The 27,894-nt window shown below is 42.8% G+C and overlaps 1 protein-coding gene across 2 annotated transcripts; it reads right to left on the reverse strand.

The window, feature by feature from the left end:
• Positions 1 to 2,000: 2,000 nt before the first annotated feature.
• Positions 2,001 to 24,876, reverse strand: LOC133538676 (zinc finger protein 721-like). 2 transcript variants are annotated; one of them, XM_061880373.1, is made up of 7 exons: positions 23,290 to 24,874; positions 14,142 to 14,317; positions 13,214 to 13,315; positions 10,649 to 10,964; positions 9,984 to 10,063; positions 8,484 to 8,735; positions 2,002 to 5,444 (listed from the first exon to the last, which is right to left on the reverse strand). In XM_061880373.1, the coding sequence occupies exons 1-7, from the start codon at positions 23,481 to 23,483 to the stop codon at positions 4,834 to 4,836; spliced, it is 1,731 nt and encodes a 576-aa protein (XP_061736357.1). In that variant the 5' UTR covers positions 23,484 to 24,874; the 3' UTR covers positions 2,002 to 4,833. The 2 variants fall into 2 exon arrangements, with proteins under 2 accessions (XP_061736358.1, XP_061736357.1); XM_061880374.1 differs by lacking the exon at positions 13,214 to 13,315 and having other exon boundaries at positions 2,001 to 5,444; positions 23,290 to 24,876.
• Between the last annotated feature and the right edge of the window lie 3,018 nt (positions 24,877 to 27,894).

The following is a 27,894-nucleotide window of genomic DNA, read 5'->3' on the forward strand; positions in this document are numbered from 1 at the left end:
AGTGATTCCCAGAGCCCCAAAAAAGTCTGCGGGCTATAGAGCGTTTTCTATTCAGGCTCCAGTACTCTGGAATGCCCTCCCGGTAACAGTTGGAGATGCTACCTCAGTAGAAGCATTTAAGTCCCATCTTAAAACGCAAATACGGTATTAGCTTTCACTGCTATGCTGATGACACCCAACTCTACATGCCCCTAAAGCTGACCAACACGCCGGACTGTAGTCAGCTGGAGGCGTGTCTTAATGAAATTAAACAATGGATGTCCGCTAACTTTTTGCAACTCAACGCCAAAAAAACGGAAATGCTGATTATCGGTCCTGCTAGACACCGACCTCTATTTAATAATACAACTTTAACATTTGACAACCAAATAATAAAACAAGGTGACTCAGTAAAAAATCTGGGTATTATCTTTGACCCAACTCTCTCCTTTGAGTCACACATTAAAAGCGTTACTAAAACGACCTTCTTTCATCTCCGTAATATCGCTAAAATTCGCTCCACTTTTTCCACTAAAGACGCCGAGATCATTATCCATAAGTTTGTTACGTCTCGTCTCGATTACTGTAACGTATTATTTTCGGGTCTCCCCATGTCTAGCATTAAAAGATTACAGTTGGTACAAAATGCGGCTGCTAGACTTTTGACAAGAACAAGAAAGTTTGATCACATTACGCCTGTACTGTATATACCTTTATATACATATATACATACATATATACCTGTACTGTATATACCTTTATATACATATATACATACATATATACCTGTACTGGCTCACCTGCACTGGCTTCCTGTGCACTTAAGATGTGGCTTTAAGGTTTTACTACTTACGTATAAAATACTACACGGTCTAGCTCCAGCCTATCTTGCCGATTGTATTGTACCATATGTCCCGGCAAGAAATCTGCGTTCAAAGGACTCCGGCTTATTAGTGATTCCCAAAGCCCAAAAAAAGTCTGCGGGCTATAGAGCGTTTTCCGTTCGGGCTCCAGTACTCTGGAATGCCCTCCCGGTAACAGTTCGAGATGCTACCTCAGTAGAAGCACTTAAGTCTCACCTTAAAACTCATTTGTATACTCTAGCCTTTAAATAGACCTCCTTTTTAGACCAGTTGATCTGCCGCTTCTTTTCTTTCTCCTATGTCCCCCCCTCCCTTGTGGAGGAGGTCCGGTCCGATGACCATGGATGAAGTACTGGCTGTCCAGAGTCGAGACCCAAGATGGACCGCTCGCCTTTATCGATTGGGGACATCTCTACGCTGCTGATCCGCCTCCACTTGAGATGGTTTCCTGTGGACGGGACTCTCGCTGCTGTCTTGGATCCGCTTTGAACTGAACTCTCGCGGCTGTGTTGGAGCCACTATGGATTGAACTTTCACAGTATCATGTTAGACCCGCTTGACATCCATTGCTTTCGGTCCCCTAGAGGGGTGGGGGGCGTTGCCCACATCTGAGGTCCTCTCCAAGGTTTCTCATAGTCAGCATTGTCACTGGCGTCCCACTGGATGTGAATTCTCCCTGCCCACTGGGTGTGAGTTTTCCTTGCCCTTTTGTGGGTTCTTCCGAGGATGTTGTAGTCGTAATGATTTGTGCAGTCCTTTGAGACATTTGTGATTTGGGGCTATATAAATAAACATTGATTGATTGATTGATTGATTTGTATACTCTAGCCTTTAAATAGACCCCCTTTTTAGACCAGTTGATCTGCTGTTTTTTTCTCCTCTGCCCCTTTCTCCCTTGTGGGGGATTGACACGTATGCAATCCTCTCCAAGGTTTCTCATAGTCATTCTCATCGAAGTCCCACTGGGGTGAGGTTTTCCTTGCCCTTATGTGGGCTCTGTACCGCGGATGTCGTTGTGGCTTGTGCAGCCCTTTGAGACACTTGTGATTTAGCTTTATATAAATAAACATTGATTGATTGAAATACACTCTAAAAACAACAACCATATATTTTACGGTTAAATAAAAAAGGCAGCTCAGTTGCCAAAATGTAATCCTAAAATATATATATATATTTTTACAGTGTAGGTAAAAAATATATCATAACGATGGCGGGGTGGTATAGCGTGGCTGTGACAGCAATTTCAGGGTTCCAAGTTCGAACCCCGCTTCTGCCATCCGAGGCACTGCCGTTGTGTCCTTGGGCAAGACACTTTACCCACCTGCTACCAGTGCCACCCACACTGGTTTGGATGTAACTTAGATATTGGGTTTCACTATGTAAAAGTGCTTTGAGTCACTAGAGAAAAGCGCTATATAAATATAATTCCCTCCACTTCATAACCTAACACATATCATACAATATCATGAAGCAAATCTTTACATTGACATTATTTACTGTTACAAGCGCAGCCATAATTCTGAGATGGCCCTCAATAAAAATGAGTTTGACACCCATGTAAGTGTAAAACGTACAATATTGAAATTGTACTTACAGCTTTTAGTCGATGTGAACCCACTACAAAAAGTTTTTAAAAATTAAACCAAATAGTATTAAAGACTTACAGAATCTGTGGCTAGAGTATGTGAAACAAATCAGTCTGGAAAAACAATCCGACTCAGATGTATTCCAACATGGATCACTGGAGCAATGGCTTGAGTTTGAAGACGGTTCTGACGACTTTTAATTCCTCTGAAAACCAGTCAACAATCAAACAAAACACATTCTGGCATTACTATGAAGCATTCCTTCAAATACAATGTCTAAATAAAGACAAGATATTTGATGTTCAAACTCATAAACTTTTTTTTTTTTTTGCAAATAATAATTAACTTCGAATTTCATGGCTGCAACACGTGCCAAAGTAGTTGGGAAAGGGCATGTTCACCACTGTGTTACATCACCTTTTCTTTTAACAACACATTTGGGAACTGAGGAAACTAATTGTTGAAGCTTTGAAAGTGGAATTCTTTACCATTCTTGCTTGATGTACAGCTTAAAGTTGTTCAACAGTCTTGTTGTCATATTTTACGCTTCATAAAGCGCCACAATTTTTGATGGGAGACATGTCTGGACTGCAGGCGTGCCAGGAAAGTACTCGCACTCTTTTACTACGAAGCCACGCTGTTGTAACATGTGGCTCGGCATTGTTTTGCTGAAATAAACAGGGGCGTCCATGATAACATTGCTTGGATGACAACATATGTGGCTCCAAAACCTGTATGGACCATTCAGCCTTAATGGTGCCTTCACAGATGTGTAAGTTACCCATGCCTTGGGCACTAATACACCCCCATACTATCACAGATGCTGGCTTTTCAACTTTGCGCTTATAACAATCCGGATGGGTATTTTCCTTTTTGTTCCGGAAGTCACCACGTCCAGTTTCCAAATATAATTTGAAATGTGGACTCGTTAGACCACAGAACAATTTTCCACTTTGCATCAGTCCATCTTAGATGAGCTCGGGCCCGGCGAAGCCAGCAGCGTTCCTCAGTGTTGTTGATAAATGGCATTCGCTCTGCGTAGTAGAGTTTTAACTTATACTTACAGATGTAGCGACCAACTGTAGTTACTGACAGTGGTTTTCTGAAGTGTTCCTGAGCCAATGTGGTGATATCCTTTACCCACTGATGTCGGTTTTTGATGCAGTACCGCCTGAGGGATCAAAGGTCCATAATATCATCGCTTACGTGCAGTGATTTCTCCACATAATCTAAACCTTTTGATGATTTTACGACCGCAGATGGTAAAATCCCTAAATTCCTCGCAATAGCTCGTTGAGAAATGTTGTTCTAAAACTGTTCGACAATTTGCTTACAAAGTGGTGACCCTCCCCCCATCCTTGTTTGTGAATTACTTAGCATTTCATGGAAGCTGCTTTTATACCCAATCATGGCACCCACCTGTTCCCAGCCTGCACACCTGTGGGATGTTCCATATAAGTGTTTGATGAGCATTCCTCAACTTTATCAGTATTTATTGCCACCTTTCCCAACTTCTTTGTCACGTGTTGCTGGCATCAAATTCTAAAGTTAATGATTCTTTGCACGAAAAAAACGTTTATGAGTTTGAACATCAAATATCTTGTCTTTGTAGCATATTCAACTGAATATGGCTTGAAAATGATTTGCAAATCATTGTATTCTGTTTATATTTACATCTAACACAATTTTCCAACTCATATGGAAACGGGGTTTGTAAAATGAAATTGTATAAAAGACTTACCGAACGTGTGGCTAGAGTATGTGAAACAAATCAGTCTGGAAAAACAATCTTGACTCAGATGTATTCCAACATGGTCACTGGAGCAATGGCTTCAGTTTAAAGACGGTTCTGACAAATTGTAATTCCTCTGAAAACCAATCAAACAAATAAATAAATAAATGGGTTGTACTTGTATAGCGCTTTTCTACCTTCAAGGTACTCAAAGCGCTTTGACACTACTTCCACATTTACCCATTCACACACACATTCACACACTGATGGAGGGAGCTGCCATGCAAGGCGCCAACCAGCACCCATCAGGAGCAAGGGTGAAGTGTCTTGCTCAGGACACAACGGACGTGACGAGGTTGGTACTAGGTGGGATTTGAACCAGGGACCCTTGGGTTGGGCACGGCCACTCTCCCACTGCGCCACGCCGTCCCAACAAGACACATTCTGGCATTACTATGAAACATTCCTTTAAATAGAATGTCTAAATTAGGTTGATATAAATTACAACACTGAAACGTGTTCAACAAGATGAAAAAGGACCAGAAATGTATTTTCAATCAATTCTTATAAACAGAATAGCAGCAAGTGAATCGGTGCTTCATATTCAGCTCAGCTTTCAGACAGTACATTAGTAACACAGATGAAGAATGTTTTTTTCCCAATAAAGGGTGAATTACACCTCAGTTTGTTGTTTAGGTCTCCCCAATGGCTTTGTTGGAGGTTTTGGCTTCTTTTCGTGAATCATCCTATGCGATCTGTAGCCCTGAAAGTAATAAAAAGACTTCCCACATACTTCGCAGGTGTATGGTTTCTCTCCGGTGTGAACCCTCAGGTGCACTTTAAGTGTCTCGGCACGTGTGTAACTTTTCCCGCAGATGGCGCACAGGTGAGGGCGTTCTCCGCTGTGAGTTTTGAGGTGCACCGCGAGGTAGGAGGCATACAGGAAGGCCTTGCCGCACTGCTCGCAGTGGTAGTTCTTTTCCCCGCGGTGGGCCAACTCGTGTCGCTTGAGGCTGCACGACGAGATGAAAGTCTTTCCGCACTCGGAGCAGGCGAACGGCGAGTTGGCGGTGTGAATACGGCTGTGGATTTTTAAGGACTCTATGTTTTTGAACGGCTTGCCGCAGACTGGACAAGCGTAAGGCTTTTTGTGACTGCCGCGGTGTTCTTCAAGTTGATCTTTCAGGGGGAAGTTCATTCCACACTCCCCACACACATGATTGGTGACTGAGGGCGATTCTGTAGTGGGACTCTTCTCCTCAGCTAACGTCCATTTTGACTCTCCTGAGGGCAAAATATAGACATTTACAGTGCATCCGGAAAGGATTCACAGCGCTTCACTTTTTCCACATTTTATGTTACAGCCTTATTCTGGCCCACTATCAATCAATCAATCAATCAATGTTTATTTATATAGCCCTAAATCACAAGTGTCACTATAAAGTGGACTCTCACATTATTAATCGTATCCACTCAGCATCCATTGCACTGGTCACCTAGAGGCGGATTCCCACAATAGAATAAGAGGAGATGTATTGCGGAAAGAGATTATTCTAGAGCAGGGGTGCCCATTACGTCGATCGCGAGCTACCAGTCGACCGCGGGGGATGTGTCAGTCGATCTCCAGCCAGGCTTTAAAAAAAAATAGACCTAAAAATGAGTGATCATCAATCTTCACCAAGACGTCACTTAAATGACATTCACGGTACCGGAGGGTCTTGTGAGATGACGCTGGCTGCTGCAAGATCATTATTATGAAAATATGACAGAGAGGAAGGCGAGAAACACTTTTTATTTCAACAGACTCTCGCGCCGTACCTTCCGTCAAATCTCTAAAGGCCGACTGCACATTTCCTATCTTCACAATAAAAAACCCCGCTTCATGCTGCCTGCGCTAACTAAATAAGAGTCTCGGAAAACTGACGTGCACAAGCGATCCCTCAGAAAGCTGGCGTGCACATCCCTTGTGCACGCCAGCTTTCCGAGACTCTTATTTTGTTAGCGCAGGCAGCATGAAGCAGGGCTTTTATTGTGAAGATAGGAAATGTGCAGTCGGCCTTTAGAGTTTTGACGGAAGGGACGGCGCGAAAGTCTGTTGAAATAAAAAGTGTTTCTCGCCTTCCTCTCTGTCATTTTTTCATAATAATGAACTGGCAGCAGCCAGCGTCATCTCACAAGACCCTCCGGTGCCGTGAATGTCAATCAAGCAAGCTACGGAATTTGCCGCCAATGTTTTTCTTGTAAAGTGTATGGAAGCTGGATGAATCAGATGCCAAAAACCAACCACTTTCATGTGGTATTGTACAGAAAGGACAACTTTTTTTCTCCTCCATTTGAAAATGTGGGCGTTATCATCATTACTGTCTGATTCCAATCAATGCAAGTCATCAGAATCAGGTAATACACCAACTTATATTCTTGTCTTTGTGAAAGAAAGACATCTATATGTGTTACACATGCTTGTATTATCATTAAACACATTTAACTTGTTTACAAAAATGTCTCTTTCATAAACAAATAAATATAAATGATATATATATAAATGAGGTAGATCCCCTCGAGTTGGTCGATTGAAAAGTAGCTCGGCTGCAGAAAAAGTGTGGGCACCCCTGTTCTAGATTGTACCTAATGTCATAACTGTTTTTATTGACTATTGAGTATTTTAATGATTATGGGATAAGCAGTAGAAAATGGATGGATGGTACTTTTTTGTCACTTATTGTTTGTCTTTGGTACAATAATGTTTATAATTTTGGGCCATTGGTTCTTTGTTTTATTTTTGCAAAAATATATATATATTTTTTTATATTGCAATTTTTTTTATCTGTGGTATGAAAATTATTATGTAACATAAGTTATTATTATTTTTTTGGTTCTTTGTTGTTGCTATTTTTTTATTATGACATTTTATTATTGTATCATGTTGTACTGCATTTTAATCTTTTGTTTTGTGATTGTGTGATGTTTTTTGCCTGGACCCCAGGAAGAATAGTCTCCACTGCGGTGTAGACTAACGGGGATCCTTAATAAACTAAACTAAGCATCCGCGGTCCTTTTCAAGGTTTCTATGGTTTCCGTTGGGTTGAGTTTTTTCTTGCCCTGATGTGGGATCGGAGTCGAGGATGTCGTTGTGGCTTTTGCAGCCCTTTGAGACATTTGTGATTCAGGGCGATATAAGTAAACTTTGATTAATTGATTGATTGATATTCCAAAATGGAATACAATCATTTTGGTCTTCAAAATTCTAGATAACACCCCATTATGACGTGTTTTTTTTTAAAGAAAATTTGCAAATTTATTAAAAACATAGTTAAGTATTCACAACCTTTGCTCAATACTTTGTTGACGCATCTTTGGCAGAAATTATAGCCTCAAGTCTTTTTGCATACGATGCCACATGTTTGGCACACCTATCTTTGGGAAATTTCTCACAAATCCTTGTTTGCAGTACCGCTCAAACTCCATCAGGTTGGATGGAAAGCGTTGATTTTCATCCAGGATGTCTCTGTACATTTCTGCATTCATCTTTCCTTCTGTCCCGACTAGTCTTACAGTTCCTGCCACTGAAAACCATCCCCACACCATGATGCTGCCACCACCATGCTTCAGATGTAGGGATGGTATTGGCCTGGTGATGAGCAGTGCCTGGTTTCATCCAAACAGGATGCCTGGCATTAACGCCAGAGTTCAATCTTTGTCTCGACAGACCAGAGTTAGTTGTTTCTCATGGAAAGAGTATTTACTTTTTTACAGAGAAATGGCTTCAGTTTGGCCACTCTCCCATGCAGTCCTGATTGGTGGATTGCTGCACAGATGGTTGTCCTTCTGGAAGGTTCTTATCTCTCCACAGAGGAATGCTGCAGTTCTGACAGAGTGACCAACGGGTTCTTGGTCACCTCCCTAACTAGACTAAGATGAAAGCATCAATGTACATTCTGGATGAAAACCAACGCTTCCCATCCAACCTGATGCAGCTTGAGAGGTGCTGAAAAGAGGAATGGGTGAAACTGCCCAAAGATAGGGGTGCCGAGCTTGTGGCATCGTATTAAAAAAAAATGTAAGGCAAAGTACTGAGCAAAATACTTATGTATGCGTTTTTTAGTTATCTATTTTTAATAAATTTGCAATAATAAAAAACAAACATTTTTACATTGTCATTACGGGGTATTGTCTGTAGAATTTTGAGAACAAAAATGAATGTATTACATTTTGGAATAAGGCTATAACATAAGAAAATGGGGAAAAAGCGCTATGAATACTTCCTGGATGTACTGTATTACTAGGATTTATTTCACACTATAATAAATAGAAGTTGTTTCTGACCTTTGTGAACCTTCATGTGTGTTTTGAGGTTCCCACTCTGCGTGAAGCCTCTTCCACATATGAAGCACTTGAAAGGCCTGCTCCCCGTGTGGATGACAAGATGGCGTTTGAGGGCAGTGTTATGAGGGAACACTCGGCCACAGGTTGGACAGTCGACGACCTTCTTGGCCCTGGGCCGAAGCTGGTTAGGTTTGGGATCCTCCATGGACGTATCCTGAAGGTGCTCATCTGTGTGGTCTTCATAGTCAGCCTCTACGCAATACACATGACTCTGTATTACATTCAATAATGGATTGCCACTTGTACTGTACGTTGGTATTGGAACAATGATTGTCAAACTGTGGTACACAAGCTCCATCTAGTGGTATGCCAAATAATCAATTGTTTAAATATCTAAAAGTGTTACTGTTCAAACTACAGTGGCCAAAAATATTAAATATACTTGTTAAATATAACCTCCGCCTTGTTTTCAATTAATATTTAGGCCAATTATGTGACTGTATTTTAATGTTGGTCATTTTGGTGGTAATAGGAGAGGGGTACTTAGTGAAAAAAGTTTGCAAACCACTATATTAGAACGTTACAATTATGTGGACTAGGTGCATACTAGGGCTGCGAATCTTTGGGTGTCCCACAATTCCATTCAATATCGATTCTTGGGGTCACGATTTGATAATATTTCGATTTTTTCGATTCAACGCGATTCACGATTCAAAACGATTCTGTATTCATTCAATACATAGGATTTCAGCAGGATCTACCCCAGTCTGCTGACATGCTAGCAGAGTAGTAGATTTAAAAAAAAAAAAAGTTTATATTTGTAAAGGACAATGTTTTATTAACTGATTGCAATAATGTAAAATAGTTTTAACTATTAAACGAACCAAAAATATGACTTATTTTATCTTTGTGAAAACATTGGACACAGTGTGTTGTCAAGCTTATGAGATGCCATGCAAGTGTAAGCCACTGTGACACTATTGCTCTTTTTTTATTTTTTATAAATGTCTAATGATAATGTCAAAGACGGATTTTTAATCACTGCTATGCTGAAATTATAACTAATATTGATACTGTTGTTGATGATATTCATTTTTGTTTCACTACTTTTGGTTTGTTCTGTGTTGTGTTTGTGTCTCCTCTCAATTGGTCTGTTTATTGCAGTTCTGAGTGTTGCTGGGTCAGGTTTAGTTTTTGAATTGGATTGCATTGTTATGGTATTGCTGTGTAGTGGTTTGTTGGATTGATTAAAAAAATAAAAAATAAAATAAAAAATATATTTAAAAAAAAAAAAAAAAAGAGAATCGATTCTGAATTGCACAACGTATTCTATTCTATTCAAAACCATTTTTTCCCACACCCCTAGTACTTAATGAAAAAAGTTTGCGAACCACTATGTTAGAACATTACAATTATGTGGACTAGGTGCATACTGTGTCAAAATTAGGATTCATGTCAATCCTACCAAAGAATATTGAGTCTCTATACATTAGGTCTCACCAGTGTCATTTAAGGTATTCTCTGCCTTCCCGGTCTGCAAAGGATAATTCTCTGATGATATTTTTGTCTCCTTCTGACCCCTGAAATGCAAAAAGACAGCCACACACCATTATCACTACATTTCACCCCTCTCTATCAAATTAACTGCAAAGTCTTTTAAAATCACAGGCTGTGTAGACAACAAAGCAACGGTCTCGCGAATCAGAGCTGGGTCATAAAAACATTGGTTGCAGGCAACCTCTGAGTCCTATCATATCGTTCTTATTAAATCCACAAGATGGCAGTAGCTGCTGCTTAAGTGTCATGAGTGGTCAGTGCCCAGCAGTTTTATCTACCAATGCGTGCACTTTGAAATGCACATGTAAGTTGCGTAATTAATCAATTAGCTATTACGACATTGGTTCTCATGCTATTGTTTTTTTACTTGTACAAAAAACCTTGTTTTTGATGAGTTTAACTTTACACTTTGTCATTCACTTCAAATAATTTAAAGTTAAAAAAACTGTTCGTTTTTTTACAATGATTATCAAATTTGCAAAATAACAGCCACAAATTTTAGACCCCGCCCACTTTTTGGTTTAGTGAAATAAACGCCTCCGTTATTATTACAGCATTCGGGGTGGATAACCGTCTTTTGGAAACAGATATGATAAAAAAAACCATACCAAACACATGTGCCAGGAATGTAGTCTGAATTGCTGCCTTGCTCATCTGTGATGTCATCAAAAGGTGACATGTCAGAGTCAGAGTCAGATTCAGAGTCAGAGTCAGAGTTAGAATCGGACGATTCATCTTCTAAGCACTGGTGGGTTTTCAAAAGGTCCTCGTTTTCCAACTTAATGCCGCAGTGTGGACAATTGCCACCATCTTCTGCCGGTTCATCTTTTATAGGAGAAAGCATGTTGATCTCTTCCTCACACGCACAAACTGATTCTATATGGAGACTCTTCTCCTCCTCAGCTAATGTCCACTGTGACTCTCCTGGGAGCAAAAAGGAAAGATAATGTTTGTTATTTCTACATCCCTGGAATATACACAGGACAAAAAAGTTTCCACATGCACCAACAAGCAAGTGACAGTTTAACGGCAATCTGGTAGGTTGGGAAATGTGTGTTATAAAGTGGGTAACACGTGCCCCATTTCTCACAATAAATAACAATTACAACAGTTGTTGTTGCTGTCCATTTAAAACAGAAAAAAATCGAAAAATATTACTTCTGCGTAATGTAAATAACATGGCTGTGCAAAAAATACAAAATGTTGTGCAAATAATACAAAATGTATCTGTCAGAATAAGTATATGTAAGTTATCACACAACTTGTTTTCCCATGAGTTCAGGCTGCCCTGCGAGAAGACACAAGCTGTCTTTGTCCTTATCAAGCAAAAGGCCTACGGCTTGTAAAACTCCACTGTGTGCGATGGGATGCAACATGGAGGTGTCGGTTTCTTTGATCTATTGACAACTAGAGGAAGACCTTGTCATGACCCTAAATCTACAAAGCGGAGAGGGAGCAGACCTGACACAGCTCTTTATGACCCCCCTCCCCTTAGAAACAGCTGTAGCCATGTAATCAAGAAATGCCCAAATAAATGAGGAGGCGTGGAGCTCCCTCCTCAGAGTGTGGGACGACACTGTACAATGGTACAGGTCTACACGCTCTCCTCATGAGCTAAATTGAATCCTGTCTCTTTTTCTTTTCTTCTTGTCTTGTCTAATAGATGTCATCGGTGTTTGCACCTGACAGTATCAAACTCAGATAAAACTCAGGCATTTTTTAATTCCAAGTCAACGACGTAATGGACTGTCACACACGTACAGTTCTAGTCAGCACCCAGTAAGTGACTTGACCTAATTGTGCAGCTATGATCTTCCTCACTTCGGCATGCATTTTTGGCAGCATTTCTCCCTGCGACATATAACTTGAGAACAGTTTTGATTTGGGCTTACATGGTAAACAACTCAAATGGATGCTTTATCCAGAAGCATATATTTGTCCAAATGTGGCCAAGTACACGCATTGTGGGTTTCCCGGACGCCGTCTACATCGCTAAAAGAAAAATCTAAGAAGGATAATCCCTCTGCCATCTTCCACTAGTTATCTTAATAAATAAATTGTTGTTCTCTTCTACAACTCTCTCCTCATCATTTTGGATGTGCGTGTCTGTTATGATATCCCTTCCCGCCCTATCTTACCTCTGATTGGCCTGTCCGTAATGTTTTGCACTAATCTTAACCAATCATGACTCATCATTGTAAACAACTAACCAATCGTGAATGTTCTCATACGTGCAGGCACATCTTGGACGGAGGAAGGGGAGGGGTTTAGTAGCCAATGGAGTTTTGAGAGTGAGTGGGAAACGAGGAGAACAAGGAACACAACAAATAAGCGGTCTTCGGTCATTTTAACGTGAAAATAAAATTATATCGATATCACAATATTTTCTTAATTCATATTTTGTTTAAAAATATATCAACAAATCTTACAAACTCGATATATCCCGCAGCCTTAGCGTAGATCATGTGGGACTTCTTCACTGTTTCAGAAGAAGATATTTTAAATGCTATTTGAACTATTGCTATTGGCAATATTCCACAAACCTTCAGCGAGGTGAGAGAAAAAAACATCTATCATTAACAGAGTAAATTTGATCAGCCACATAACACACCAGCATCACTACAACAGTGTTTTGATAGCCTATAAAGACTGCTTAAGAAGCTGCACCAGAGCCAGCGTCAAAGAAAGGCCAAAGGCTTGTTCCTATCACAGCAGCGTTTGAAAAGTACAAAAGGTTTACCAGAGATAACCCGAGGGCTAAAGCAATCTGTGATTTAATTATTTCAATTATGGTGCTGGACGATCGGTCAATTACCATCGTTAAGATAGTGGCTTTTGTCAGGAACAAATCTACAGGTACGGTTTGTAAAATCCACCTTTGTTGGAGTCCTTTTTTAAATGAAGTACAACATCCACTGATATTAATGCGACCCCACTTTTATTTATTTCTTTAAAACAGCATGTAAAAACCTATCGGTGCTTGTTGAGGTCAGTTCCAAATCTGTGAACCTTATCATTTCATGCTTTAGCAACGTTTAACATGAGTATCTGAGATTATAACAACATTTACAGTTCAAAAAAGAGAAAGAAGACATTAGGTATCCTTTAACCATGAAACTATGGAGATGCATGCATGTATTTTCTTGCCTCGATGAGTTAAAAAGGACACTTACGGATTAAACAATGGTTGTGGTTGTCTTCTGGCTCATTGGACGTTTCCAGAAGATGATAGTCAATGTTTTGCTCGTCAACCGGTTCTGACTTTATGGTTTCCTCTATAACAGAGCAGGTGTTGAAAAGCAAAATAAAATCACTGCACTACTATTCTGTTTCAGGGTCAAACTCTCAGCATTTTGCAACCTTCATTGACAGTGGAGGCAATACTTTAACTATAACATTCTCAGAAGTTTAACAACTGTTGAAAAGGTTTCTAATAAAAACTATTATTGGAATAAGTATTGGAAAAATTAAACAACAGTTTTATTTTTACCATAAAAAATTAAGAGTGTACTACATTCAATATATTTGTTTCAGTTTCACTTTACGGTGTTAGCACTTTTATGACTTCTGCACATGAAGTTGTGCGTGTTTGTGCTTTCAGCTTTGGATTTGTGAGAATAGTAAGGTATTTTTCAAAGTGGCAAAAAGAGAAGCAATTAAAATCTCCCTTTTTCCAGTCCAATCTTAAGTGATATAGATAAAATGTGATACATTTCGCGAGGTTGGAAACAATCGATATTATTGAAAGCAAGACTTTTCAAAGTGTAAGGCGCCAGGGAGAGCAACTTGAGAAAAATATAGGATTTTTTTATTCTCAAACCTGCTGTGCTAACTTCAGTTTGGTTTAAAAGCAAAACTAAATAGATGTTTAGCTCCTAAAGTGAATGGGTAAACACAATCTGGAGTAAGCAAAAAATATGCTCCAGAAAAACTGCTTTCAGGGCGTAGTGAATGCCTCAACACATTCTATTCTCACTGTGCCGCACTGTAAAACCCCTCATTTAAACCATCTGGATTTTTTCAAACATTTTTATGATCACAGTATCTGCATTAAGACACAAATAAGATCTTAACTTATCTAAAATGAACTTGCAGTCTTACCTGAAAGAGGCCCGAGTAACCTCGAGTCTGCGAATGTTGATAACGGCTCGAGAGCGGCAGATGCAGTGGTCCTCTGCATAATAGACATCTGGAGTTCACAAACATAGTCTTTTAATTCCTGGTTTCTGGTCTGCAAGGGACATTCCTCGTATGTTCTTTGAGTCACCTTCTGATACCTGAAACACCATGAGACATTTGCATCAAGAGGGACAGATGTTTATACATGCCTTACAGTTTATTCAATTTAAAACCAAACAGGACAAGCAATTAGAGACATCAGCTAATGTACAATAGAGGTTAGTATAGTTTATTGATTGATTGATTGAAACATTTAGTAGAAGATTGAACAGTTCAGTACATATTCTGTACAATTGGCCACTAAATGGTAACACCTGAATAAGTTTTTCATCTAGTTTAAGTCGGGGTCCACGTTAATCAATTCATGGTACAGTCACAAGGTTTCCCCCAGGGTCTTTTTTATATTTGCTTAAAACTGTGGATTTTTCTGCACAATTATTTGCACTTAAATCATACATTTTTAGTAATAAATATGATAAACGTTGACCATCATGTATGTATTCAATTACAGGAAGTGTGTTTGTCCTAAACATTCCTTCCAACTCTTTTTACACACTAAGGCATTTTTTAAAGTATTCTATTCTTGAACAATTAGACAAAAATAACAGACCGCGGCTTGAATTCCGTGACAATATCGTTTGAGCCATCCAAATTATTGACACAGATTTGTTTTTGAATGAATATAAAGTGGTGTGCTGTGAGGGTCAGCAAGGCGATCTTTGCTAGCCTACAGTAACAAACTCCAGAAATCATGATCATAATTGAAGATAAAAGTAATTTTTAATTTACTTTCCCTAAATATCTGAAAGTATTCACATTCTCTTCATGCCATATTATGCTCCTTCCAGCGCTTTTTTTTTTAGGTTATATAGTTTTTATCCAATCAGAATTCAGCCAGCTTATGTTGCTATGCTGTACCAAATCTGCCAGAGCCTTTAGAATCAACAATGCAGGTGTTATGCGCTGTAAGTGAATGGGCACAAACATTTGACGGACGGTCGCGATAGCCAATCAGATCACGAGTTGTTGTCAGCTCCTGGTATGATCAGTGTCAGAGCTTGGTCCGCATCGCCGGCAGTAAGTCGGACCCATTTCCAGTAAGTATTGAACTCCGCCAAGGCTGTAATTTGTCACCGATTCTGTTCATAACTTTTATGGACAGAATTTCTAGGCGCAGTCAAGGCGTTGAGGGGATCCGGTTTGGTGGCTGCAGGATTAGGTCTCTGCTTTTTGCAGATGATGTGGTCCTGATGGCTTCATCTGGCCAGGATCTTTAGCTCTCACTGGATCGGTTCGCAGCAGAGTGTGAAGCGACTGGGATGAGAATCAGCACTTCCAAGTCCGAGTCCATGGTTCTCGCCCGGAAAAGGGTAGAGTGCCATCTCCAAGTTGGGAAGGAGACCCTGCCCCAAGTGGAGGAGTTCAAGTATCTAGGAGTCTTGTTCACGAGTGGGGGAAGAGTGGATCGTGAGATCGACAGGCGGATCGATGCGGCGTCTTCAGTAATGCGGACGTTGTATCGATCCGTTGTGGTGAAGAAGGAGCTGAGCTGGAAGGCAAAGCTCTCAATTTACCGGTCAATCTACGTTCCCATCCTCACCTATGGTCATGAGCTTTGGGTCATGACCGATAGGACAAAATCACAGGTACAAGCGGCCGAAATGAGCTTCCCCCGCCGTGTGGCGGGGCTCTCCCTTAGAGATAGGGTGAGAGGCTCTGCCATCCGGGGGGAGCTCAAAGTAAGCCGCTGCTCAACCAAATCGAGAGGAGCCAGACAGAGGAGGTGGTTCGGGCATCTGGTCAGGATGCGCCCTGAACTCCTCCCAAGGGAGGTGTTTAGGGCACGTCCAACCGGTAAGAGGCCACGGGGAAGACCCAGGACACGTTGGGAAGACTATGTCTCCCGGCTGGCCTGGGAACGCCTCGAGATCCCCCGGGAAGAGCTGGACAAGGTGGCTAGGGAGAGGAAAGTTTGGGCTTCCCAGCTTAGGCTGCTGCCCCTGCGACCTGACCTCAGATAAGCGGAAAAAGATGGATGGATGTAGGGCTGGGCAATATGGCTTTCTTTTAATATCTTGATTTTTGTAGGCTTTATCGTGATATTTTGCCTTAGCCTTGAATTAACACTGACTTGATACATATAATCACAGCATGATGATGAGTCTATGTGTCTACATTAAAACATTATTTTTCATACTGCATTAATATATGCTCATTTTAAACTTTCATGCAGAGAAGGAAATCACAACTAAGTCAATTGACCAAAACTGTATTTATTCAACAGTTATTAAGCAGTGGCACAAACATTCATGTCATTTCCATAACTGAAAGTGCAAGATTGTCAGAGACATTTTAAGTGTCAAATAAAAATGAGCAGCATAATAGGAAATCAAATAATGTCCGTCCATTGCTATGTGGTAGGTTACTACGGGCGTTATTAAATTCTGTTGCCGACTATTTTTTTCATACGGTATTGATCTGGAAATGGTTGCCTCAGCATTTTGACGGTGTGGGTCTGTGGCACCGAACGGAGATGTTGAAATGCGGAGTAAGCACTCTTCATTCTCTTGCAGGTGACTTTTAACATGATGCTACATATCTTTTTAAATACACCAATGGTGCAACTGGACACATCCTCAGTGATGTAACCTAGGATCACAGGGGGTTTCGGGTCTTTCAACAATCAGACCCCCTCCCCTAGGCGACCCAGCCAGGGTTGATCAGGCCCCAGCCTGTGTCCAGGTAGCGCTACTGCCCTACATGCCACGCCTCTCCCCTCCTGATCCACAGCCACCTTGATGCCACTTCTGCTGCATCTGTGACTAACTTCATGGCCCTTTGCTGGCTGGCCCCTGTGATGTCAAGCATTCTGTAGGCCCTGCAGAGAGATTTGCCCACAAACCCTCGACACCCCACTTCAACCGGCCGGCACATCGCTCGCCACCCATTGCTCCGACACTCCTCCACAAGCTGAGAGTACTTTGCACTCTTCCTCTCATTGGCCTCCTCCATACGGTCCTCCCAAGGCACTGTGAGCTCCAAGAGGATTACCTGCTTGGAGGCCACTGAGGTGAGCACAATATCTGGCCTTAGTGTTGTTTTAGCAACCACGTCAGGGAACTTCAACTGCTTTCCCAGATCAACTGACAGCTCCCAGTCGCGTGCTGTTGCCAACAGGCCAGACGAGGTGTTCCGGGCAGCCGGTGTTGACTTCTCCCCAGCTCTGATGAAAGCAGTACTCTTCACTGGGCGGAGGCTCTTGCTGTGACTGACTCCCCTGCAGATGGCATCAGCTATGGCCTTCAGGACCTGGTCATGTCGCCAGCGGTACCGCCCTTCACCCAGGGCTTTTGGACAACAGCTTAGGATGTGCTCCAAGGTTCCTCTCCTCTGGCAGAGGGGGCACCCTGGTGTCTCCACCTTTCCCCAGGTGAAGAGGTTGGATGGACTTGGCAGCACATCGTAGACCGCCTGGATCAAGAACTTTATTCGATGGGGTTCGGCTTTCCAGAGCTCGGTCCATGTGACCTTACGCTCTGATACTTGTTCCCATCTCGTCCAGGCGCCCTGTTGCCGCATTCCCGCCATCTGGCAGGCTCGCCTTTCCTCAACTCCTGCTCGCACTTCCTCGAGGATCAGTGACCTCTTCTCTTTCCCCTGCGCCTTGTCATAGCGAGGTGTTCTTCTGCTACCTAAGCCAGATCTCCCCTGCGCCACTGTTCCCACCAAAACCTTTTGCCGTAGCCTTGCCTCTGCAACATCCACAGCCTCGACAGCTCTCCACTTCCGCCCCGTCCTGACTTCAATCCCAGCCTGTGCAACCTTTGGGTCACTGGACTCCCGATACTGTAGGAGCTCCCTGGACCGTGTCACCATGAACTCCTCGCTCAGGCTGCTGATGGGGAGCTTCAGTTTGTTGTTATGCCCGTATAGAGCAATGCTGCTCAGGCTTGGCGGCAGTCCTAGCCACCTGCGCAGGAACCTACTGACCCTCATCTCAAAGCCTTCCACCGTTGAAATGGGGACTTCGTACACCATGAGGGGCCAGAGGATCCGAGGGAGAATCCCGTGCTGGTAAATCCAGGCCTTGAACTTGCCAGGAAGGCCAGACTTATCCACCACGGTCAGCCAGGTCTCCAGGTCTTGGTTGGTCGATCTTGTGGAGGCTGCGTCTCTCAGGCTGCAATTAAACACCTTTCCCAAGCTCTTCACAGGTTCCTCGGTGAGTGATGGTATTTTGGTGGTGCCAAGTGAGAAGCAGAATTTGCCAGTAACCTTTCCTTTCTTTAGCACTAGGACCCTCGACTTGGCCGGCTTGAAGTTCATGCGAGCCCAGGAAATCACCTCCTGAAGGCCATTCAAGATCCACCTGCAACCTGGGACGGATGTAGTGGTCACTGTCAGGTCGTCCATGAAGGCTCGGATGGGTGGCTGCCGGACTCCAGACCTGGAGAGGGGACCTCTGCACTGAACTTCCGCAGACTTCACCAGCATGTTCATGGCGAGCGCAAAGAGGATGACTGAGATCGTACAGCCAGTGATGATCCCCTTTTCAAGCCTGTGCCAGTCGGAGGTTGTTTTTCCGGAGGAGACTCTTAGATGGAAGTTGGCATAGTAGTCCAGAATGAGGTCTCTGAACTTCTTTGGAATGTGATGCCGATTCAGTGCCTCTTCGACCAGCTTGTGGGGTATGGATCCATAGGCATTTTCGATGCGGCGTCTTCAGTAATGCGGACGTTGTATCGATCCGTTGTGGTGAAGAAGGAGCTGAGCTGGAAGGCAAAGCTCTCAATTTACCGGTCAATCTACGTTCCCATCCTCACCTATGGTCATGAGCTTTGGGTCATGACCGATAGGACAAAATCACAGGTACAAGCGGCCGAAATGAGCTTCCCCCGCCGTGTGGCGGGGCTCTCCCTTAGAGATAGGGTGAGAGGCTCTGCCATCCGGGGGGAGCTCAAAGTAAGCCGCTGCTCAACCAAATCGAGAGGAGCCAGACAGAGGAGGTGGTTCGGGCATCTGGTCAGGATGCGCCCTGAACTCCTCCCAAGGGAGGTGTTTAGGGCACGTCCAACCGGTAAGAGGCCACGGGGAAGACCCAGGACACGTTGGGAAGACTATGTCTCCCGGCTGGCCTGGGAACGCCTCGAGATCCCCCGGGAAGAGCTGGACAAGGTGGCTAGGGAGAGGAAAGTTTGGGCTTCCCAGCTTAGGCTGCTGCCCCTGCGACCTGACCTCAGATAAGCGGAAAAAGATGGATGGATGTAGGGCTGGGCAATATGGCTTTCTTTTAATATCTTGATTTTTGTAGGCTTTATCGTGATATTTTGCCTTAGCCTTGAATTAACACTGACTTGATACATATAATCACAGCATGATGATGAGTCTATGTGTCTACATTAAAACATTATTTTTCATACTGCATTAATATATGCTCATTTTAAACTTTCATGCAGAGAAGGAAATCACAACTAAGTCAATTGACCAAAACTGTATTTATTCAACAGTTATTAAGCAGTGGCACAAACATTCATGTCATTTCCATAACTGAAAGTGCAAGATTGTCAGAGACATTTTAAGTGTCAAATAAAAATGAGCAGCATAATAGGAAATCAAATAATGTCCGTCCATTGCTATGTGGTAGGTTACTACGGGCGTTATTAAATTCTGTTGTTGACTATTTTTTTCATACAGTATTGATCTGGAAATGGTTGCCTCAGCATTTTGACGGTGTGGGTCTGTGGCACCGAACGGAGATGTTGAAATGCGGAGTAAGCACTCTTCATTCTCTTGCAGGTGACTTTTAACATGATGCTACATATTAGCAGTAATGTACTTTTTTGTAGCAATGCTTGTGGCCGACACTTGACAAATTACAGTTGTCTGTTCGACATATTCCCATTTGAAGCCAAACCACCGCCAGACGACGGACTCCCATGCTGTTTTTCTTGGGAATGAATTCTTCCTTCGTTCACACTTTTTGTCTCTCGTATTACCACTCGCACGGCTCTGCTAGCATCACAGCTAACGTTACCCATTCTGCTCCGTGAGGGCGTAGACGAATGTGACGTATGAGGTGACAGTATGTGACGTACGTATAAGGTGCGCTTGTCTGTGAGAAGGAGACACAGGAAAGAGCGAGAAGAGCCTGTAATGCAGTGGTTCTTAACCTTGTTACAGGTACCGAACCCCACCAGTATCATATGCGCATTCACTGAAACCTTCTTTAGTGAACAATAAAAGTTTTTTTCTTAATTAGGGTTAGGGTTAGAGGCGGCATAGCTCGGTTGGTAGAGTGGCCGTGCCAGCAACTTGAGGGTTGTAGGTTCGATTCCCGCTTCCGCCATCCTAGTCACTGCCGTTGTGTCCTTGGGCAAGACACTTTACCCACCTGCTCCCAGTGCCACCCACACTGGTTTAAATGTAACTTAGATATTGGGTTTCACTATGTAAAGCGCTTTGAGTCACTTGAGAAAAAGCGCTATATAAATATAATTCACTAATTTTATCCTATCTTATAAATATTAACCATGTAATTATGTTATTATATTAAATAAATACTAATGAAGATATGTTTTACAAACAAAGTTACAGGAATGTACACATGATCCCATGTTTGCATCTTATTGTGTAACGTGAATGTTTTAGTGGGAACTAAATGCGATATCAGAAAGGGGTAAAAATGATTTCCAAAGCAGGAACCCCAGCCAGACATACAATACTAGTACACAGCTCATGAAAAACAACATTTTGTGGTTATTGTTATTGTAATTGGGCCAAAATACTTATTTTAGAAAATAATCTCATGGAAATGACTGCTGTCATTTGATTATAATAACAAAACATTTAACTTGATATTTAGTCAGGTTTGGGACCGATGTTCTGCTGGTGTGGCCACAGTACATGTGCACGTCTAACGTCGCTCACATGTGCTCGCCTGAATGCTCAAGGAGTTTTTGCGTTTCCTCACGCATATGGAAAATTAGAGGGAACATTGTTTGGTGGTATCCATAATACGCCGATGGGGAGAAGTTTTTATTTACACGATGAGTCGGCTGCGCCTAGACCCCTGTGTCGGAGGCTCTGCCGAACCCCTGAGGCCGACCCTAGGGTTCGATCGAACCCAGGTTGAGATCCACTGCTGTAATGTAATGCCCGTAACTAAAAGCAACTGTGTGAGAACATCCATCCATTTTCTACCGCTTATTCCCTTTTGGGGTAACGGGGGGCGCTGGCGCCTATCTCAGCTACAATCGGGCGGGAGGCAGGGTACACCCTGGACAAGTCGCCACCTCATTGCAGGGCCAACACAGATAGACAGACAACATTCACACTCACATTCACACACTAGGGCCCATTTAGTGTTGCCAATCAACCTATCCCCAGGTGCATGTCTTTGGAAGCCGGAGTACCCGGAGGGAACCCACGCATTCACGGGGAGAACATGCGAATATCACGATATAGTCATTTTCTATATCGCACAGAGACAAACCCGCGATATATCGTGTGTATCGATATTTCGCCCAGCCCTAGTATGAGTACTAAATAGTTTCAAAGACTATGTCTCCCGGCTGGCCTGGGAAAGCCTCGGGGTCCCCCGGGAGGAGCTGGACGAAGTGGCTGGGGAGAGGGAAGTCTGGGCTTCCCTGCTTAGGCTGCTGCCCCCGCGACACGACCTCGGATAAGCGGAAGAAGATGGATGGATGGGAAAGTCAATTAAAAATTACTTTTATTTTTAATAAGGACCATGATTTCTGGTTATTTTAGGCCAGCAGAGAAGGCTTTGCTTGCCCAGACGGCAGTTTTGACAAATGATATGACGTCCCCATAACAACATCCCTAGCCACGCCCCCACCCGCCACCGTTACTTTGGCAATCAATACGAAACCCTCTCTTGGATTAACTCTAGTAGTGGAAATCATTAACTTGGGTTTCTGTGTGTTCTCCCCTGTAAAGCTAACACAATAGACCAGGGGTGCCCATTACGTCGATCGCGAGCTACCAGTCGACCGCGGGGGGTGTGTCAGTCGATCTCCAGCCAGGCTTTTAAAAAAAATAGACCTAAAAATGAGTGATCATCAATCTTCACCAAGACGTCACTTAAATGACATTCACGGTACCGGAGGGTCTTGTGAGATGACGCTGGCTGCTGCAAGATCATTATTATGAAAATATGACCGAGAGGAAGGCGAGAAACACTTTTTATTTCAACAGACTCTCGCGCCGTACCTTCCGTCAAAACTCTAAAGGCCGACTGCACATTTCCTATCTTCACAATAAAAGCCCTGCTTCATGCTGCCTGCGCTAACTAAATACAGAGTCTCGGAAAACTGGCGTGCACAAGCGATCCCTCAGAAAGCTGGCGTGCACATCACTTGTGCACGCCAGCTTTCCGAGACTCTTATTTTGTTAGCGCAGGCAGCATGAAGCAGGACTTTTATTGTGAAGATAGGAAATGTGCAGTCGGCCTTTAGAGTTTTGACGGAAGGGACGGCGCGAAAGTCTGTTGAAATAAAAAGTGTTTCTCGCCTTCCTCTCTGTCATTTTTTCATAATAATGAACTGGCAGCAGCCAGCGTCATCTCACAAGACCCTCGGGTGCCGTGAATGTCAATCAAGCAAGCTACGGAATTTGCCGCCAATGTTTTTCTTGTAAAGTGTATGGAAGCTGGATGAATTAGATGCCAAAAAACAACCACTTTCATGTGGTATTGTACAGAAAGGACAACTTTTTTTCTCCTCCATTTGAAAATGTGGGCGTTATCATCATTACTGTCTGATTCCAATCAATGCAAGTCATCAGAATCAGGTAATAAACCAACTTATATTCTTGTCTTTGTGAAAGAAAGACATCTATATGTGTTACACATGCTTGTATTATCATTAAACACATTTAACTTGTTTACAAAAATGTCTCTTTCATAAATAAATAAATATAAATGATATATATAAATGAGGTAGATCCCCTCGAGTTGGTCAATTGAAAAGTAGCTCCCCTGCAGAAAAAGTGTGGGCACCCCTGCAATAGACCATTAAAATGTAACATGCACCTTCCAAGTGACTTTACTTACGAGTCCAGAAGCACGAAGGCCAGCTCCTCGTCGGTCTTGCAGCCAACCTCTTCTCGCAGTTGTCTCCAGCCTGTAAATGCGTGTCCAATGTTGACTCTCGTCCGGTCCCTCACTCGGTCCAAGTCTCTTTTCCTTTCCTTCGCTTCGGCCGTCCTCACTCTCTTCTTTTGCTTCTTCTTGGCGGAGTCTGCCATGACGTCACAGCTAGCTCGTAGCTCGCGGCTACTTTAGCTTCTCCTTTGCCCAGTTTAATGACTCCTCTCAGCTAGACCATCACGTCAGTTCCAGGGCGTGTTAAAGCCCTAAAAAAAGCAACCTGGGACATGTTGGTGGTAATTACAAGGCGCGTTATGTCCCGACCTTGTACGGATGCTGTAGGAGCCGAGCAGCACCTGTAGCAAACGCCGTTTTGACGGCTTTAACAAATCCGAAATCTCAGTTTTTCACACCCGTTATTTTCAAAACATAACATGTGATAATATATTTGTTTAACGCTCTGCCCTACACAGTATGTTCTTTATCGAAGCTCTGGTGGTGCGTTGACAGCGAGGGGACCAGTGTTGCCAACTCCCCAGTAAGCAAAGTTGCTATTGGCTGTCATAGAAGCCGCTAGATGACGTCATCGCCTCATTTGCATAATTTATTGCCATGCAAGTTTAAATAGGTGAAGATTAACCTCGCGGGAGGGATAAAATGTGAATTTAAAAATGCTAAGTATGAGCACAACAGCAAATTAACTTTCCTCTGTTGATTTCTTGTTTGTGTTTTTTTATTTCCATCCATCCATCCATTTCCTACCGCTTATTCCCTTTCGGGGTCGCGGGGGGCGCTGGCGCCTATCTCAGCTAATTTACCGTAATTCGTTTTTGTCCTGGATTGTTAAAATATGGAGCCCATAAAGCAGGCCAGGGCAATTATTTTTCTTCAGGGGCCCAAATTTAGAGAATCTATCCATCTATCTATTTTTAAGAACACATACCGTATTTCCTTGAATTGCCACCGGGGCGCTAATTAATTTAAAACCTCTTCTCACTCCTGCGCTAACCAAAGGCATGCGGTAAAAGTAAGCATGCGCTAATTATTTTAAAACCTCTTCTCACTCCGGCACTTACCAAAGGCATGCAGTAAAAATGTGAGTGTGATGTAAGCTTGGACCTTAAATCCTACTGAATAGCTCTCAATCTTCTTCCCTTTATGCAATTTCAAATTACCAGTATTGAAATCAGCCTCCTCCATTTTGAAAATGGTGACAGGGGAAGTGTCACTCATGACGTCACGAGTTGGACCCGGCGGTAATACTAAGCATGCGCTAATTATTTTGCGAAGCGAGTTTGATCCGGCAGTAATTCAAGGCAGGCGCATACTATATGCCCTGCGGCAATTCAAGGAAATACGGTATACAAAACCTAACAATAATGTCAGATTGAATGCTAGAAAGGTTATGACAGATTGCCTTTAAAAACGGAATGCATCCATCAATCCATCTTCTTCCACTTATTAGGTCGCGGGGGCAACAGCCTAAGCAGGGAAGCCCAGCCTTCCCTCTCCCCAGCCACTTCGTCTAGCTCCTCCCGGGGGATCCCGAGGCGTTCCCAGGCCAGCCGGGAGACATAGTCTTCCCAACGTGTCCTGGGTCTTCCCCGTGGCCTCCTACCGGTCGGACGTGCCCTAAACACCTCCCTAGGGAGGCGTTCGGGTGGCATCCTGACCAGATGCCCCAACTACCTCATCTGGCTCCTCTCGATGTGGAGGAGCAGCGGCTTTACTTTGAGTTCCTCCCGGATGACAGAGCTTCTCACCCTATCTCTAAGGGAGAGCCCCGCCACACGGCGGAGGAAACTCATTTGGGCCGCTTGTACCCGTGATCTTATCCTTTCGGTCATGACCCAAAGCTCATGACCATAGGTGAGGATGGGAACGTAGATCGACCGGTAAATTGAAAGCTTTGCCTTCCGGCTCAGCTCCTTCTTCACCACAACGGATCGATACAGCGTCCGCATTACTGAAGACGCCGCACCGATCCGCCTGTCGATCTCACCATCCACTCTTCCCTCACTCGTGAAAGAGACTCTGAGGTACTTGAACTCCTCCACTTGGGGCAAAAACGGAATGGAATTTAATTTTTTTTTTTACTGAATGAGACACCCAGAATGTACTTGTCCAGAGTCGGGACCCAGGATGGACCGATTGCTTGTGTATCGGCTTGGGGACATCCCTGCGCTGCTGATCCGCCTCCACTTGGGATGGTTTCCTGCTGGCTCCGCTGTGAACGGGACTCTCGCTGCTGTGTTGGATCCATTATGGATTGAACTTTCACAGTATCATGTTAGACCCGCTCGACATCCATTGCTTTCGTCCTCTCCAAGGTTCTCATAGTCATCATTGTCACCGACGTCCCACTGGGTGTGAGTTTTCCTTGCCCTTATGTGGGCCTACAGAGGATGTCGTAGTGGTTTGTGCAGCCCTTTGAGACACTAGTGATTTAGGGCTATATAAGTAAACATTGATTGATTGATTGATAAAGAATGTGTCCATCCATCTTCGACCGCTTGTTCCTTTTGGGGTCGCGGCAGGTGCTGGAGCCTATCTCAGCTGCATTCGGGCAGAAGGCGCTGTACACCCTGGACAAGTCGCCATCTCATCGTAGGGACAACACAGATAGACAGACAAACATTCACACCCACATTCACACACTAGGGCCGATTTACAGTAGTGTTGCCAATCAACCTATCCCTAAAGAATGTGTGATTTACAATATTAATTATGAAGGATAAAACACTGAATATTGACAACATATACATCACACCCCCTTTGCCAATCAACCTGTCCCTAAAGAATGTGTGATTTACAATATTAACTATTAAGGATAAAACACTGAATATTGACAACATATACATCACACCCCCTCTCCATCCACATATTTTACAATCAAGCGAAAGGCAACAAAAATGCAAGAAACCCAGCGAAATATGAACGTGAAGGGTAAAAAAAAAAAAAAACACCTACAATCTGATATATGTGATAATTCACTAACCTTCAGAACTTTGTCGTAAAAATGTCCTTCCACGTCTGTCCCTGACACCCACACTTCAGGCTCTGGAAACACTCTGTGGAAACACTCCCCACCCACACTGCTTGGTGCCTCGTCTGAGCTGCTGTGACTTAGATTACCATAGTAACTAATTAGATTACCATAGTAACTAATTAGATTACCATAGTAACTAATTAGATTATTTTTTTATGATAACTTGCGTACAATTATTCTGACAAATATGGTTATCACTTTTGCATTCCGAAGTCCCAAATTAGGGCAAAAGTGATCCAATCCATCTGCGAATATCAAACTCAAGGGCCTTATCTTATGGGATCAAACTGAAATACAACTGTTTACTTATACTTAGAGTTTGGCTTTCTCCAAGATGAATATGAACATTCACCATGTGGAGAACATAATGTGAGTTAATTGATTCACTTCACTATATTAAACAAATATTTAGGGTGATTTTTATTGAGGCAGATGAGATTGGAACATATAAGGTACATCATTGAGTAAACTTCAAATATCACGTATATATCTGACTGCCGCTGTGTTGTGGTTTTTGATCATCAAAATATTTTTTAATATAATATAGTTTACTATAATATAATGTACATTTTGTTGTCCACCTGTGTTGGCCCTGTGATGAGGTGCGAACATGTCCAGGGTGTACGCCGCCTTCCGCCCGAATGCAGCTAAGATAGTCTCCAGCACGCCACGCGACCCTGAAAGGGACAAGCGGTAGAAAATGTTGGACGGATAATGTACATTGAATATATTGTAGTATTCCAGGAATGGAACATAGTTGTGATACAACCACACAACAAACCTCAGTGTGCGTCTTCGCTCTTTTCCCGGCAATACTCGAACGCTTTCATGGAGTATACCCTTCAAAGGATTTTTTGAAACTGAAACTTAACATGGAGGTTGATGGCTGTCATATCTGTGGAGCTGTAGAGGATGTCAATTCACTTTTTGTGGCATGTGAGGGTGTGCATGTGTTTTGGGAGGGGATCAGAGATTGGCTCAGAAACAAGGATGTGGAGATGTCCCAATTCGCAATAGAAGAGATCAAATTTGGCATATTTATAAATGATGGTAACATAGAAATTGTGTAGCCTTTACCTTTAGGCTGTTTTTGAGGGCGACTGTGTTAAATTAGTTTGACGCGTGCAAAAGATTCAATAACCAGTACTGTTTAAATGTTTGGATATGCCAATTCATTTATTTTAAGCTATCAAAATTAAAACGATTGTAGGCTATAGAGCAGGGGTCACCAACCTTTTTGAAACCAAGAGCTACTTCTTGGGTACTGATTAAAGTGAAGGGCTACCAGTTTGATACACACTTAATGGATTATTTATAAAAACATTAGATTTAAAACTACCAGATCTCATCCAACTCAAGACTGCCCAAATGATTTATAAAGCAAGTAAAGATTCACTTCCAACAGAGAAGATTTTTACAGAGAGAAAGGAATTATAATTTAAGAGGAGAACTACTTTTTAAGATCCAATATTGTAGAACAACGCAGAAACGAATGAGTATAACAATAGCAGGGGTTAAAA

The sequence above is a fragment of the Nerophis ophidion genome, linkage group LG20 (assembly GCF_033978795.1).
Source record: "Nerophis ophidion isolate RoL-2023_Sa linkage group LG20, RoL_Noph_v1.0, whole genome shotgun sequence".
In the NCBI taxonomy this organism is placed as follows: Eukaryota; Metazoa; Chordata; class Actinopteri; order Syngnathiformes; family Syngnathidae; genus Nerophis; species Nerophis ophidion.

Coding starts and splice junctions, on each gene's coding strand:
- LOC133538676 (XM_061880373.1), bottom strand. CDS start 23,483: ATGGCAGACTCCGCCAAGAAGAAGCAAAAGAAGAGAGTGAGGACGGCC. Junction 14,318..23,289: donor GCCTTCGTGCTTCTGGACTC/GTAAGTAAAGTC, acceptor ATGGTGTTTCAG/GTATCAGAAGGTGACTCAAA. Junction 8,736..9,983: donor GAATACCTTAAATGACACTG/GTGAGACCTAAT, acceptor TGTATTGCGTAG/AGGCTGACTATGAAGACCAC.